Here is a 16159-nt window from a genome sequence, read left to right as displayed (position 1 = left end):
TTTAGCATTTGTAAGCAGTTAACAGTTAATACATGGTTTATAACCCACGACATAGTAAGAGAATTTAATATCGTTTATCAGTGCATCTGTCAACAACTCCTGCTGTGAAGTATTTGTAACTGGTGTATAAAAAAGATAATGACTGATTGAGAATATAATATGTATAATCTTTAAATATGATTAGAGCTACATTATACTGTTACCAATCTGTTGACACACGTAATAGAATAATTTACACACATTAATAAACACTTAAAAATATCATTATCTGTGTGTACAGATACATGTATTAAGTGTTTAAAGATGGAGGGTGTAAGTGAAGTGTTACCTATCACACACACATATATTTATATGTCTGATTAGTGACTAAAGGAACATGACACGAAGAAAACCATTGCTGTTATATGTCCTACTAAGTTAGTATTCTGGATTCTGTGATGGCACCATTTTGTACTGTAGCTGTGTAACACATGTGCTTCTCAACCTGGAGTTCCTGCGGAGAATAAAGGCTGAGGTGTGTGTGTGTGTGTGTGTGTGAGCGCTACCTACCCGGTGCGTTTAGTGATGGTGCCCAGGGTCATGGGCTGTTTGATCTGAGCCAGGGGCAGCACCACAGTGAGGCTGGGCAGCGGGGACAGCCGCGGGTTCCCCATGTTGTTATTGGTGAAGTTGTTGTATGAATCCTGGCTGCTCAGCTTGCCTGGAAACACACAGAAATACGGGATAATTCAAAAAAAAAAAAGAAGTTGTTTTCAGTGAACAGTAGTGGATGTTCCCTGGACAACAAGGTCAGAGAAATCTCCTTTTCATAGACAAATATGTCAATCAAGAGCCTTCCCAGGTAATGGTCACAGAACACTGAGATCCAGACATGTTCGGTTTGAATTCAAACTACACTCTATCATCTATTCACTTTGGATTGCAGACTAGGCATTCAGCAGACCACCAGAAGACCTTGTTTACTGAAACACCTTTCGCTCCAAGAAAAAAAAAAAACTGAATACTGTGTGGTAATTCGTTTTCTTCCAACCCCTCACACACACACACACACACACACACACACACACACACACACACACACACCCCGGGTTCAAGGCCTCCTGTGGAATTATAGGAAATAACCAGCTCAAGATGCTACATTACAAAGACTCTAGCTCTGCTTCTAGTGCCAGGCAGTCGGTTAATCAAGGCCAATCAACAGGCCCTACACGCTGGCTCAACACACACACACACACACACACGCACACACACACACGCAAGCACAGATGATCCAAAGAAACACATGTCATCTCACATATCCCATCCAGCTCCAGCCAAACATAATCAGGCCATGTCAAAGGGCTCCTTTAGGACCTAATGACCTTAACCAGCTACACCAGGGGAGAGCCTGCTGGTCCACTTACTGTTTAACTCCATCTTACTGGATAACACATTTCACCACTATGTGTTTGCAAGGCAGGCAGAGCTCATCTCTGACAGGAAAAGGTACACAAATGTGCGCATGTTGCATATAATCGTGTTTTTTTTTCCAACAACAAAGCCAAAGTACACGTTCTCAACATTAACACGTGGCGAGACAGCACATTCGATTTGAAATTCGACTGAAACATTTCTGAACATCTTAAATCGACGAACAAAGATCACTGTGGACCGCGTTCCTGGTCAGTGAAAGATCTGACTTTATGGACACGTTTTATGAAAAATTGAATTTCTTGCTTTTCACCTGAAGTTTACATTTTGACAACTTCATTACCCATTCGATAAGCAGAATCGGAATTGGAATTTCGAAAGAACCTGGCCAAATAAAACTGAAGTATCTGCATGGCTACATACCACCAGAGGTAAGCGTAACAACGTGGGTTTCTTTGGTGAATTTGGTTTCCTTTCAATACAATGAGAAAAGAAACAGTCACGTATATAAACAGTTATATAGAAACATTTCTCTATAGGGGAAAAAAAAAAAAAAAGGGACTATAAAACAAATATGTTTGTAATCCTATGACAATGGCGACAACAAAAAAAAGGTGTATCCGACTGATTCAACGGGCAGCCCAAGGAAAATTCCAAGTTCAAGTGCTTTCAAAAGAAATAAAGAGCAAACCTGTGGGTGAACCACAATAGGCTCCCTGAATGTTTTCCTTGTTCCATCTGTTGCCTTAATAGATGAGTGACAGCCGCGTAACATAAAGGAATGAAAAGGAGGGAGGGGGGGAGGGGGGGGGGACGCGGAGACAAAGAAAACAAGGCGGACATCAAAGGTTACAATAAAGGTAGAGGAGGAGAGTGCCTTGTCATTATTTGGAAGGAGCGATCAAGAGGAGGCTGAATGCGAGCGGAAAGGGACTGCTGAGTGTTTTGGTCCAGTCTTTTAGATCATTAACGTGTAGCTCTGAGTTTCATTAGTTCTGCCAAACCTCCGCTTTGTGGCCCTCCAAAGGCCTGTCTTTTAGACCTCCGCTGGCCAACAATGCTGCGTGACCTTCAGAGGGGGAGAGGAGACCATTACACAAACCTGTTCTTCATTTCCCTCTGCTCCTCTCTTGGCCAGACTAACAGAGGCAGCTCCTGAAAGCCCTTCACATTTCAAAAGTGCTAAACCCCCAGAGCCTGGGCAGCCACCTTTTGTGTTGAGGGGAGGGGGCAGATGAGGGGGGGGAACAAAAAAAAAAAAAAAAAAAAAAAAAAATCCGTACAGGAAACAGCCTGAAAAGCCATAATGGTGCTTCAGCTAAGAGGGGACTGGAGGGTGAGGATTGGAGAGTGGGGGGGGGGGGGGTGTCGATGAATTTAGCGTCCTCATCCAAAACGGACGTTTCACTTTTGCTCCACTGCGGTATTCGCCGTCACCCCCCCCCCCCCCCCCCCCCCATAACCCTTAAAAATAAACCACGCTGTGGATTGCGAAACAGGTGTGGCAGGCCTGAGACTGGGGGTGGGCGATGATCGCTGTTGACCAAACCATCATATCGTGCTGTCACTCGAGGCCAAAGGGGTCCTAAACTGTCATAGCCCCCAGACAGCGAAGACAAGTTGGTGTGGAACGTGTTGGAGATCACGCACCGGCAGAAGATGATACACGACAAAAAGGCAGCCTGGATGGCCGACAGACAGACAGCGAGGGCGTGTGGCCGTGCATGTTTGTGTAGGTGTGCATGTGGTGGGGGTGGGGGGTGGGGGGGGGGGGCTGAAGACTTTTATCTTGTCACTCACTTTTTTTTGTGCCCTTCAGTCAAACTAATCTTAAATGTGTAAATTAGAAATGTGGTGTAGGGATAATTAAGAGATTAAAGAATTAAAGAATACCTTAAAACGCACTTACAAAGTTCAAAAGGTGATTTTTTTTTAACCCAACAAGGATCCAATAGAAATGTTATTGAAAGTGTACTTGAGTGAACTACACGTCAACACCAAAACCAGGCAAAAACACACATTCACACTCATAAAGTAGTGCGAATGGTAGCAGCGGGTAAAGGGTGGCTGCGGTTCTGTGACACTGAATTTCTCTGCTGTTCTTTTGATGGAGAGTGGTGGAGCAGACGTGCGCAAACAACCGATTGAGGGCGTGTCTACGTCGACCTACGGCTAACGGCGGGAGTGGAAATCAAAGTTACGGACGCACGCACAGGCCTGGAGATGGAGAAAGATTGAAATTCATAAAACAGAACCATGTGTACGCATTGCTTTAGAAATCTGACGAAAAGGGGCGCGTGCGTATTTTTTGCATTTGTGAGCACACGTACTCTTGGAGTAGATTTAGATTTTAAAGATTTACATTTAGATTTAGATATTCCCGATCACGTTCAGGTTGGAGCAAAGGGGCACCAAAAAACTCCTAGATACCGTCACTACTACTACTGCAGTACTGCCTGAAACTACTCTTAAATTACCTGTTGAAATGTAACTTCACGGACTTGTTGCGTGCTCTCAAATGTTGCAGAGGTGCCTGATTATTAACTATAATAATTTGAAGTCTGTGCAGAGGAAAAGTGGAGAGGAAGCCAGAGAGGAAAACGGCTGACCAAGGCTACTAGAAAGAGAGAGAGAGAGAGAGAGAGAGGTAGGCAGATGAGAAGCGTCTGGCCGACAGACAGCTCTAGACGGAGGCCATGATTTGATTAATGACCGGGGCGTGATGTGCCCAAGCACTGATACATGACATCCCCATGGAAAGAAGATCCATCAATGCAAATCCAGCTCCGTCGCCGTCGTCCAGAGAAAAACTCTGACCCTGCCAAAAAAGTCACACTGTCACCTGACCCCCGTCTCTCTTTTCTCCCTTAATCCAACCATCCATCCAGCTCTCCATCCATCCATCCATCCATCCATCCATCCCTCCCTGTCTCAACAGCATTTGCATTCTCTTCTCGCGTTAAGCCTCTCTCACTCTCTCTCTCTCTATCCTTCGCGCTCTTTCTCTCTCCTCAGCCGCCCTGTGTCACGCTATCTCATGTTTCTCTCCCCTCTTTTAATACCCAATTTGCATCCAATTCAAGCAGGAGGCCTCCAATGAGGAGTCAACGTGCGAAAGGACAAGCTCTGAAGACTGTCTGTGTCCACACAAACACTGTGTCTTATTTGAATTGTTCTGCCCGAGAGGATAATTCAGTCAAAGGGGAAAAAAAATAAATAAATAAAAGAAATAACTCTAGCAGGTCTGGAGAGGAACTGGGTTAGGGGGTGTTAGGAGGCAGCAGGTTAGGCAGGTGACATGCTGAGCGATGCTCTGGGAGTTAGGAGAGACCTTGGACATGAGAATGATATTGCAGCTGTGAGACGGATGGGTAGAGAAAGAGCTAAAAGCTGTTTTCTTGTCTTCCATGTCCCACGTGTTGTCTAGACCTTGCGCTTTTGAAGATATGGTGGGATTGAAGCTGGCGGGAAATTTATGGCGGGGGGGGGGGAATTAATGTAGATGGCAATAGTTGAAGTGTGTAATAAAAGCATTGTACCGGCTGATCGATGTGTTCGACCGGACTGAGGACTCTTGTCGGGGTGCAAAATCTGCGCAACAGCATTTGTTTCAGGGATGACAATCAGCCAGTGGAACTCCTGTTAGGGACTAACGGCTTTGCACAGGCCGGGTGAGACAAGGTTTCACAAACAACACCAACAAGAACGTACGCGCTCAAAAACGGATTTGAACTCAATCGCGGAGTCTCTCACAGGTGAGTGATTTTTCCGGTCAAATGTATGCAGGCAGAAAAACTCGCCCACATCCTGCTCGTTCTTGAAAAAGTTGTCAATCGCAACGATAGAGAGGTGTGACCGCCGGACGATGGTCGAGTGACTGAAAGCTTTATTGTTTATTATTTCATGTATTATTTCACACACGCAAGTTTGCAGGCTTCTCCACATAGCAAATTCCTACAAATAATTATTCAATTATAATGTTCATTCGCGACTGATCAAACTCGCTCCATTCAAATACGGGCGGTGTTTGGTAACCCCCCCCCCCCCCCCCCCCCCCAATCACGCAGTACGTTGACGACGACGCCTGCCTAAAATTAGGGCTGGCTGTCAAACCTCAATACTTTGGTACCGATATATATACCGACCAAAAATATGTCTGTAGCATCAAGCATATCCAGTTCTCAGAAGTGTGCACCGGATGACCGGCCTGAAGAAGAGCCTGGGTCACTTTATCCCTAAAGTTGTCACGGCAACTGCTTACAAGGGGTAGGTGATATGAGATTCGGGCAATCTCAGCTATCAGAGATTTTGTCTGTTGATACCTAGTTAGCTATCGCTTTAACATCTCTGGGTGTGTGACGCCATTGTGGTTCTAAAGAATATTGGATAAGACATGTTGGTCATTTTATCCATTAACACTTCCTCCCATTGACTTTTCTGGAAAATTGCTTTATATTACGTTAATTATTTATATATCATTAGTATGAATATCTAGCAAAAAGGCTTTACATACACGTGAGCAAATGTGTGTGACAGTCCAAACTTAACGTCTTGTCATTTTGAACAAAACTTTTACATTCCAAAAAAAAAAAAAATAGACCGCAGAATTCTATTGTAATAAATGGTGACACTGATGAGGAAAACATATTGAGATCTACAGGGTCAGTTTAAGTATTATTATTATTATTATTATTATTATTATTATTATTCCATGATTGAACTGCCACCGCAAGTATTGCAGCTCTATCCGCACTGGTTCCGATTATGGAACAAATTACGGGTCACCTGATTTAAATCAGGGAATCTTAGACGATAATGTTTTTCCAGATGAGGTCTGTAATTATTGTTAAATATTTTGTAGAGTGAAAAAAAAAAAAAAGAGTTAAAAAACGTTGATGTTGAAAAATATTGTTTTCGTATTGGTGCTGAAACACAAGTATTGTATTAGCACCCTTTAAATATATATATATTTAAAAATGTCACCACACAACTGACCAGTATCGGCAGTCCTGTATCAGTCCATCCCTACTTTCTACCATTCACTCCCTGATAGTCCAAGTTTCCCAGACATGTTAAAGGAGGGAGGGATTAAAGCAGGGGAGGGGAGGAAGAATGAAGACGAGGGAGGGGGGAGGGGGGAGGGGGGGGGCTGCAGGAGAAAGCTGTTCTACCATCCCAATTCCCCAAAGTATCATTATTAAAACACTCACTTCCACAGGGGGAGAGGAAGAGAGGGGGAGAAAAAGCAAAAGAGAGAAGGAGAAGAAGAGAAGAGAGCGGGGACGGCGAGGAGGAGAGCTAAAAAAGGGTTGAACACAAAGGGGGAAGAAGAAAAAGAAAGAAGGAGCGGGGATCCCCCCACTGGACAGAGTAAAAACAAATTAAAAGAGCCCTTATAAAACACAGATGCTGCAAAGAAAATAAACTTCACAAGATTTACTGTTTTGCAAAGGAATCGGAAGCCTGGTGGAAAAGCCATCAGGTCTTTTTTTTTCTCCCCCTCCTTCCCTTTTTCTTTCTCTCTCAGGTAACGTTGCGGCGGAGGGATCTATCTCCTCAAATCCACCCCCCACCCCCCCCCCCACTCTCTCTCTTTTCTCTTTCTTCTGCGTTGTTGCTCGTCTGCTATTTTCAGTCGAAGTTAAGAGTCGAGGTCAGGCCGGCCTGTGTGAAAATGGCTTCCTGCCCGGTCCCCTGCTCCCAAACCGCAAGCTAACGGGGAGGTTTTATTAACAGCCCTATTTGGGAACATTTTTGGAAGACTTTGTATTTTTATTGACGTTTCTCATGTCAAGGCAGCTAAAAAAAAAAACAAAAAAAAAAAAACAGACGCTCGATAACAGCAAAGAAAAAATTCCCAGGCCAAGATTTGTCTAATTTCGTGAAAGTGAGATTATTAAGTGTGAGATACGCTGTACATGGCAGTGTGTGTTGTAATGAAGAGGAAGGAGCAGCAGCCGAGAGAGGGGGGGGGGGGGGGGGGGGGTAGAGAAAAAAAAAAAAAACCTACAGCAAAACAGAAGCAGAACATGTCTAACATGCAAAAACACACAAAACGCACATTTTTCCAGCAAACAACCAAACATAATCATGAGAAAACAATCAGGCGGAAGGAACGCGCGCAAACTGCACCCTGAAATCAGATCTACAAGTTTACAGCATGTCAGTATTTACAAGGCTTCATCAGACAGGACTGAGTCACCAGCCAGAAGAGCTGGGAGGGGGTCAGACAGCCCCACTGGATCAGATGACACCCACACTCCAACCATATGTGTGTGTGTGTGTGGTGTGTGTGTGTGTGTGTGTGTGTGTGTGTGTGTGTGTGTGTAGCCATCATCTGATTTGGGTCAAGGAGCTAGTACCTCACAGTGAAGAGGGACGGGTTATGGCCAATGATTGGATGTTTGGGAAAGCAGAAGAGGGTGGGGGTGGGGGGGAGACACAGTGTACACACTTACCCACCAATTTGGAGAGAGCAGGTTGGAAGAAAGAAAGACAGGACGCATCAGATGGTGCCTGTGTTGTTCTCTACTGTTTTCCTCTCAAGTGAACATGAACTTTAAACCTTGAGAAAATGAGAAATAACTGGCTAAAAGCTGTCTCAAAGTTTAGTCCGCCAAAACAAAAAATTCTGATTCAGGTTCATTGGAAAATTGATGTGCGGATGATGAAAGAAAAAATATCCCAAGACTTATTTCACGATGTCTTCCATTGGGTTAAATTTAAATACCTTTAAATACCTTTTTCTAATTCATTCTCAATTTCAACTCAATTTTGTGGCCCAAACACAAGCTGTTTTTGTTTTTGTTTTATTTTTGACAATATAGCATTGGACCAATATTGCCTGATCATTTTTAATAAAAAATGAAAGTAACTGATTTTGAGTTGATATTCATAAATATTTAAGTGTTTTTGGATAACAAAAGTGCATATATATATATATATATGTATAATTCTCTGCAGGGGCGGAAAATCCCACTAAAATGACACCATAGGACACTAAAACTCTTCATTCTAATCTGAGATTTATTTAAGTCATTTATTTATTTTGGTTGGATTTGGCAGGACCTAAAATGAGATGATGTCCCCAAGGAGGCCAGTAAGCATCATCAACGAGATAAGGATGGAGGGGGAGGGGGGGGGTGTTCCGAAGCAGAACACAAGAACTGAATTACATGTTGCCTGTACAAAATGTTTTCTCCAAAACTTTTTTAAAATCTCAATCAGAAATGAGACATTTGTCATTATATGTGATCACGATGTGATAAGAGGGTACTTGAAGCTAAATGAGAAGAAGCCTCCTGAGCTACACTCCCCCCGGCCAGAGAGGAGATTGGCTGCATCCGTCAGTCTGTGCGGGTCTAAATGCTTCTACTTTTAGGAGAGGAAACAATAAGGGAGACAGAGAGGAGATAATGAGATGTCTGCGCGGCTGTCACAGCCATCTTCCACTGCCTTTATGAGCGACTGGACGAAAATGATCAGGTCAAACGTTCGACATTTCCTTCGTGATCGCAATATCATAACGGGGACTGATGGTGATGTTCCTGCCGTTATTGCAGAGTTCCGTCCACTCTTTCCTTTTAATGAGGTTGGTGTTACGCTAATCATTTTATCACAGCAGAGCCCCCCCCGTCTTTTTTAATCTGCGTTCATCAAACATCCAAAGCCCTCTCGTGCTGCGCACTGCGTCAGATGCACATATAGATCTGATGGCCATTTTAAAAAAAAAAATGACCCCGATCTAATGCCGATTGATTTGCATTACAGTTACGTTCAGCTGTGACGGAAGCTCTGTTTGAACAGCGGGCAGCAACTACGGGGCTGTTTTAATCCGGATTTAGCCGGCAGAGTTCTGACAACATCCCAGTCTAAATGTGTAATATCAAGAACGCTGAGACATGATACAAGTAAACAGAGAATCTGAGAGTAAAGGAGGACGAGGTTTCTTTTCGTTTAAAAAAAAAAAAAAAAAAAAAAAGCAAATCTATAAAGGTGACATATGCACATCATGCTCAAATTATACTAGTGGAAACTAATTGCTTGACTGCCTTCACGAAGACAATATTACACTTAACCTGTGATTTAAAGAGTTTAAAAAAAATTGTTTTCAGTTTGACGTCAGATTATTATTATTATTATTATTGTGTGTGTTTTAATGTGTTTTTCATTTTTCTGTGACGTGGTATTTCACAGACACACATTACGCCTGAGTGATGACATATCTGTTTTATACATTACACACTGCACACCTACAATGGATCAGTAGGTGTACAGTTGAAGATGTATAAAATAGGGTGACATTTTGATATTATTTCGTATATACTTTATACTGTAACAAATAAAGTTCCGCAACTTGCCAACAGACCTGTTTAGCCTCAACACTGGCGTAAGAAAAAACACTTCTAATGGCTTTAATCCTCAGGAACACAAAAAAATAGAATTGAGATCAGAGAAAAACCAAAAAAAAAGTATTAAGAAGATCCACTCGCCGCAGCAGAACAAAGGTGGGATGTAAAATCTATTGATTCGGTGACAATGGAAGGCTTTGGCTTTTCATGCACTTTTCACATGGTAGGCAATAAGCTGGAAGCCACAAGTGCCGTCTGTGTGTAATGGCAAGCCAGCTTTATTTCTTTATCTCTACCTTCCAATTTTGCAAATCAAATAATGATGAGTGCAGCGGCGAGCACCCAGTGATAAGAGGGTTTAGTGGTTGCTGAGATTGAGTTATTAGGGTTCGCGTAAAACGGACGGAGGTCTCAGGCGGGGCCCGAACGCCGGCCAAGATACATATTCCTTGCACTGTGTATTTTTGGTCACTTTAAAAGCCCTAAAAGTACAGGGGAAGGCTAATTTTCAGGGTAAACAGCTTGTTCGATTGCAGTGTGGTTTTGCGCTGAGCTCTCCGTTTATTGACTCAAGGCGAGCAGGGATCTGGCTCCTCTACCGACCACAGGGAGAAGCCTGCCGACGGAGCCTGCAACAAATGCAAGCCGCTAACACTAGCTTTACCTTTGATGGCACACAACTGTTAAATCAAATGAGCACTGTACGAAGCCTAATCCTCTTGACTGTATGGCAGTTTGAGGGAAAAAAAATTGCTTTTAAAGGAACATCTGCTCCTTTTAAAAAGCTATTTGTCATTTCCTATTTCCTGCTGACTTGTTATTTGTAGGTTAAATTATTAAAATATATATATATATAAAAAAAAGTAGGATTTGAATGTGTTGCTGGATGCTATTTGTGTCCAATGAAGTATGAGTAACACTGCGAAGGAAAAAAAAATGTTTTGATAGCAGTTTGAAAATGTTTTAAATGTAACATCTAAAGAAAAAAAGGTCTCCACTTCCTCCACCATCTTCTGAAGACAATAACGAAAAAAGCGAAGGAACTGCAAAAAAAGACGGAAAGATTAATGTAGACTAAGAGGTCTCTGCATTCAACAGAAAAGTGTTCAGACTGCCTCTTTTTTTAAAAAAAGAAAAAAAAAAAAAAAGAAAAAGGAGGGCTGCGAGGTTGTTTTAGCTGAAGGAAGTGGCCATTCATTAAAAAAGCCAGAGAAACTCTCTGTTGTTTGATTTGTATCAAGGCAAAAGCCCTTGCAGCACAACTCATGCTTTGCAGGTCCTCTCCTCTCCGCCTGCTCCTCCCTCTCCAAACTGCTGGGAATCCTGACCACACAGCGCCACACGGAGGACAACTCCCGTACTGTGGAAAACGCAGGGCTGCCACCAAGCTTTAATGCACAATACTGATGACTTTGGGGTGGTTATAGGACATAGACTATAGACTATTCGTATATTCTCCCTGCTTTATTAATGATTTCCTCAACAGTGTCTGGTGCCGCAGCTAAGCTGAAAACCATCTAATGTGTTGAAAGACTGAATAAATAGTTTACTTCTTGGAAAGTTTGTTTTAGCATATTCAAGTGACAAATTGATATTTCACGGTCGCCCCCCCCACCCCCCCAAATTCTTTGATGTTCCTGTTCATTTGGAGCCACCGCCGTGACACAGAAGCCCAATACAAATGTCCATGGATACAGACGAGGAAGCGATGCTGCTGTCACTGATAAAACGCCTGAACTACATGTCAGGGGTGAGAGTCACAATATGCACGCTTGTGTGTTTGTGTGTGTACAGATGCACAGATACATTTAAGTCTAAAGCTACAGTTGGAAACCTAAATATATATATATATAGTCCCTAATCCGGCTGGAAACTGGACTGATTTGGGGTCATTTCTGGGCAGCAATAAAATGTATGTTTGAGACAATGTTCACTTGTCAACCACCTGGGATTTTTTTTTCTGTGCCACGGTAGCTACTCCTTTAATCCGGTTGTTGTGAACAGCAACATTACATTTAATTTCTGTGCTTTTCACTGTTCCACACTCTTCATAATGTGAATGATGTGTTATTGCGGGTTCATCGTGTTCTGTTGTTCTGCCTGTATTTTAAGAAAAATTTAAGCATACACCAACAGAGCTTCAATAAAAATGGTTGTAATTTTCTGGATATATTTTACCTATAAACCCTATCTCAATTGCATGCAAAAACATTTTCACCACACGGTCCACTAAGTAGCTGTTCTGGAGCTTTCGATCGTATCACACGACCTTCCTCAGCAGGTGGCATCTTAAACCAACATGGACAGAAGTCTTCAAAAACTGGACAAATCTCCTTCATAATACATGATCTGCAGGTCATGTAATACGAGCTCAGCTCCAGAAAAGCTAACTAGCGCTGACTACCGAGGTGAGGCTGGCAGCTAGAGGACAGCTACAATGGGATGCAGAAGAAAGAAAAATAAAGAACACAAAAAAGGTAAAACGAAAGAGCAAAGTTCAAATTAAAGAAACATGGGGAACATGGTGGGCCTGTGGTGGCTTGACAAATGCTGGTTAGCTCAGTCCGGGGCTGGACACCGATCCAAGGCAGACAGCTCATCATAATGACTGAAATCTGGATAAGTAATCTGTCTCACTGTTTCATACTGTTTACACGTTTTTTTTTTGAAATGGACATCCTCACTTGCTCTGTTAAATCCATCCAGCGCGAGGGATTTTCGACATCTACGACTGTACCCCGTGTAACTGTTTTAACTTACGGTAACTATACTGTCAAAAACAGGGTCACAGCGAGGCCGCGTACATACGTGTCACACACCAGCAGTTATGAGGTAATGTTTCCTTGGCATCGACCTCCGCAGAGCGTTGGTGTTTTTCACCACAGGACGATGACTGACGAAGGGGAGCGCTGGGGGAGGAGGGAGGCGAGATAAAACAAAAGTCCAAACCCAAATAAGCAAGCCGTCAGCCTCTAATAGCAGAAAGGAAGTGTCCCTTTATCAACAAGTGAATTAACAGTTTCCCGTCGCACCTTGTTTTTTTGCCTCCCTCTTTCTCTCTGAACCAGCGCCAGAGCCCAGATGGCCCCCGCGATCGGACCACCAGGGCTTCTGCTCGGTGAGGAAACAAATCTGTTGCACTGACTAATAGCCTCTGTGTTGATGTTTTATGGTTGGGAAGTGTATGTCCAACGCTCTGGATACACACGAAAGGCATCCGTGCATGCTAACAAAAAAAAAAAAAAAAAAAAAAAGCACACCAAGTCATAACTGCGAATGAGAGTGCGGCAGGAAAAGGGGGGGAAAAGCAGAGACATCTAACAGTGTTTCATGCTGAAAGAAGAAAAAAAAACGGAGCCCTAATCAGTAAATAAAAGCCTCATCTCCGTCTACCGCACTAGAGGGCAAAGTGCAGCCCTTCAGAAGAAATATGAATGCAGATCAAATGAACGAATCTGAGATGGTTTCTAGATTGTTAGGATCAAGTTGTTCTTGGAGCGCTCGAAACCTGTTTTCACTGCACACTGCTGTATTATACAGTACTGTGGCTGGATCTAAAAAACAACTGAATAATAAAACTCGACAGAGGCTGCCATGTGCCTGGTATAGCCTCAATAACCTCTGCCTTGTGCAGAAAAACTGCACTTACTAATCAAGCCTTGTATGCGCTGGGCCGCAGACAAACCGCGCTTTACAGCGTGGGGCGGTCGCATTGTGGGTCATCACCTCAAATGACGATACATTGATCACACAGAGGAAAGGCTTTTTGGTGGGGGGGGGGGGGAAAGGGGGGCGGGAGAGAAAATGTACTGTATACAGGGACGTAAATAGCCATGCCAGATTTTAACAGTGACAAGAAGACGGCCAATTGCAGCCTCTATTTTTAGGCGTGCCGGCGGCCTGGGCTGGCAGCTCTGAGAAGGATGTGTACTTTTCTACAGTTCCTTCCCAAAAATCTACACCGTCCTCACTGGCGACAATCACAGAGCAGCTGTTGTGGCTAGGTGGCCCGGCCCCCGGCTTGCCTCACCCTGCTGCTTTCTGCCAGCCTAAGAAAACCGCCTTCACTGGCCCAAAATTCACACCCGGCTCGCGAAAAACAGGCGGAAGGCAGACACAAAACAGCAAATGTGACTCAATGTGTTTGCATCCGGTGAAAATTGCGTAAATTATGGAGGTTTTTTTTTTTTTTTATCAAAGCTGGTGGCAGCGGTGGTGGTGGAGGGGGGGGGCTGGATTTCTAAATTTACATGTGGCAGGATGTCTTGGAGCCAATTTATCTTGAAAATAACAGACGCACAGAGACCTACATGACCTTGGCCCACACAGATACATCACCGGTGAGCTGATAACGACCCACTGCGATATGCGCTTTTCAGTTCTTTTGCAGCACATACATATGCTCGCTCCTGAGGGTGAGGATCATCTTGTTTTGGTGCAAGACCAAGTCCGATAAGTATAATGTATCATTGACTTAATTCTAAACAACAGAGAAGCCCCCCCCCCCCCAAAATGCACTGTACAGTACATACAATTGCACAGTGCATAATCTGGAGATGACTCTATGACCATACCATTCAAATTAACAATGCAAAAAGGGCAATTCAACAAAGTCACATCTTAATAAATTGTATTTTTAAGCACAATTTGAATGTGATTATTACACACCATTTCAGGATAACCGTTCTTGATTTTTTTTTTTAAGCAAAACATATAATCTCATTTTCCGAAAGAGCTGACAAGAAACAAGCTTTTAAGAGGATTGAATGATGAGTGAAGTCATTAAAAAAAAAAATTTCAAACCAATCTTGAGATTAGGCATAAACAGTAGTGTTTAGAATGATGGTATGCTTAGTGTAAAAGCCACAATAAAACGCAACAGTGTTATCCAGATATATGTTCTGATATAATATCATAACATAACTTTTTGAAATGTTTTAGTGGAATTTCTGTATATACGTTTTGTTGCTACATTTAACGCTGCGGTACTTATTTACTTCTGTTCATGAGGTCACAGTCTTGAGGCAGATGACTGTCTTCTTAACTCCTGACTCCTATTTTGTATGAAATAAAAGACTACAAACATTATAGTTTCAAGAACCTTTACCTTGAATTTCTGTACTCAAGTCTTGTTAGTATTTCTGAGGTCATATAGTGTTCCGTTGCAGCCTTCTCTCAATCAGTGTTCCACAAATTGGGGTTCCTTGAAGTTTTATCTAGCTTTTATATATACTTATGTAGATACTAGATATACTTTTTTTTTACTGTACATTTTAATAACACTTAAAGCAATAAAGCAATATCAGAATATTATGGTTTCAAATGTATGAAAACGGAAGAATAAACTCACCATTTTAAAACCCCTACTAAAACCCAGTTGTCGTGGTAACACAACATGCTTTTTGTCACGTGGGTTTTCCCGTTGCCCAGCGATCACACATAGCAACGGCGCAGCGATGGAAAGATCCGTCACTGTAAGCAGAGCTCAGAGAGACCTTGCTACAAACTCTGAGATAACCAAAAGAAGTCAAGGAGAAGTCTAGGAGAGCACCAACGATATATGTTTCAAACATTGTCATCATTCTAGAGTTTGTCCACCAGAGTGGGAAGAAGTTGATGTCAACTGTAAAACGTCGTGCCTACTACATTTCTTGCTCGCAATTTATAAAAAAAACAAAAAAAACAAATTGAATCAAAAATGTTGATTTATGATGTAGGTCGTATAAAAAAAAAAAAAAGATAATATTGGCCGATATATCATCATCCCATGTCTTTTTAACTCTCAAATATCAATATCTGTTATCGGCCATGAAAGTCCCTTATCGGTTGGCCCGTAGAAACTAGTTGTCCCACAACTCATCTGCAACAAAAACAAAAAGTAGTGCTGCCAAGTTGGTTTAAAAAGCATCTCGAGACAAAACACACCATGTTTAATTGTTATTCATTGCTTAGTATCTAGAAATCGGCACTGCAGCAGAGCCTAGCATCTCTGTAAAACAGCTGTTTTTTGGAATGATGGCCAATCTTACTTACTTCTGATGTCCGTTTACACATAACACATATTTTACATCAAGCTGAACAAGGTGTGTATGCATGTGCTGTGTGTGTTTAGTTACGTTCTGGAGGGGTGCCATGGGGCGGGGGGGGGGGGGGGGGGCTAGGAGCCACTGCTCTACATTTCACATTACCCTGCTGTTTGTAGTGCGGGTTAAAGGGTGCAGATGCTTTCAAAAACCATGTCGGATGTGATCACAGCTTCCAAGCACAGACGTACCCCACTTTGCAAAATAAGGGAACGTCAACGTAACATATTGGACTTGAAGTTGCTAGACACAATACAATATGAATGAGGTTTGTGTGACCGACTTGTAGTTCACACAGTGAGGCGCTTTGTGTTT

The 16159-nt window shown here is 42.7% G+C and overlaps 1 protein-coding gene across 4 annotated transcripts in view; it reads right to left on the bottom strand.

Annotated features, from left to right (window-relative positions):
• Positions 1 to 16159, bottom strand: part of bcas3 (BCAS3 microtubule associated cell migration factor) — a 303021-nt gene that overhangs the window by 218402 nt on the left and 68460 nt on the right. For all 4 annotated transcript variants that reach the window (XM_070905817.1, XM_070905815.1, XM_070905818.1 and 1 more), the window contains exon 16: positions 550 to 700. In XM_070905817.1, the coding sequence (XP_070761918.1) occupies positions 550 to 700 (151 nt within the window). The remainder of the gene's footprint in view (positions 1 to 549; positions 701 to 16159) is intronic.

Source organism: Enoplosus armatus, chromosome 5 (assembly GCF_043641665.1).
Source record: "Enoplosus armatus isolate fEnoArm2 chromosome 5, fEnoArm2.hap1, whole genome shotgun sequence".
NCBI classification, from domain to species: Eukaryota; Metazoa; Chordata; class Actinopteri; order Centrarchiformes; family Enoplosidae; genus Enoplosus; species Enoplosus armatus.
The sequence above is the reverse complement of the archived record's forward strand: the minus strand, read 5'-3'. Positions and strand labels throughout refer to the sequence as shown.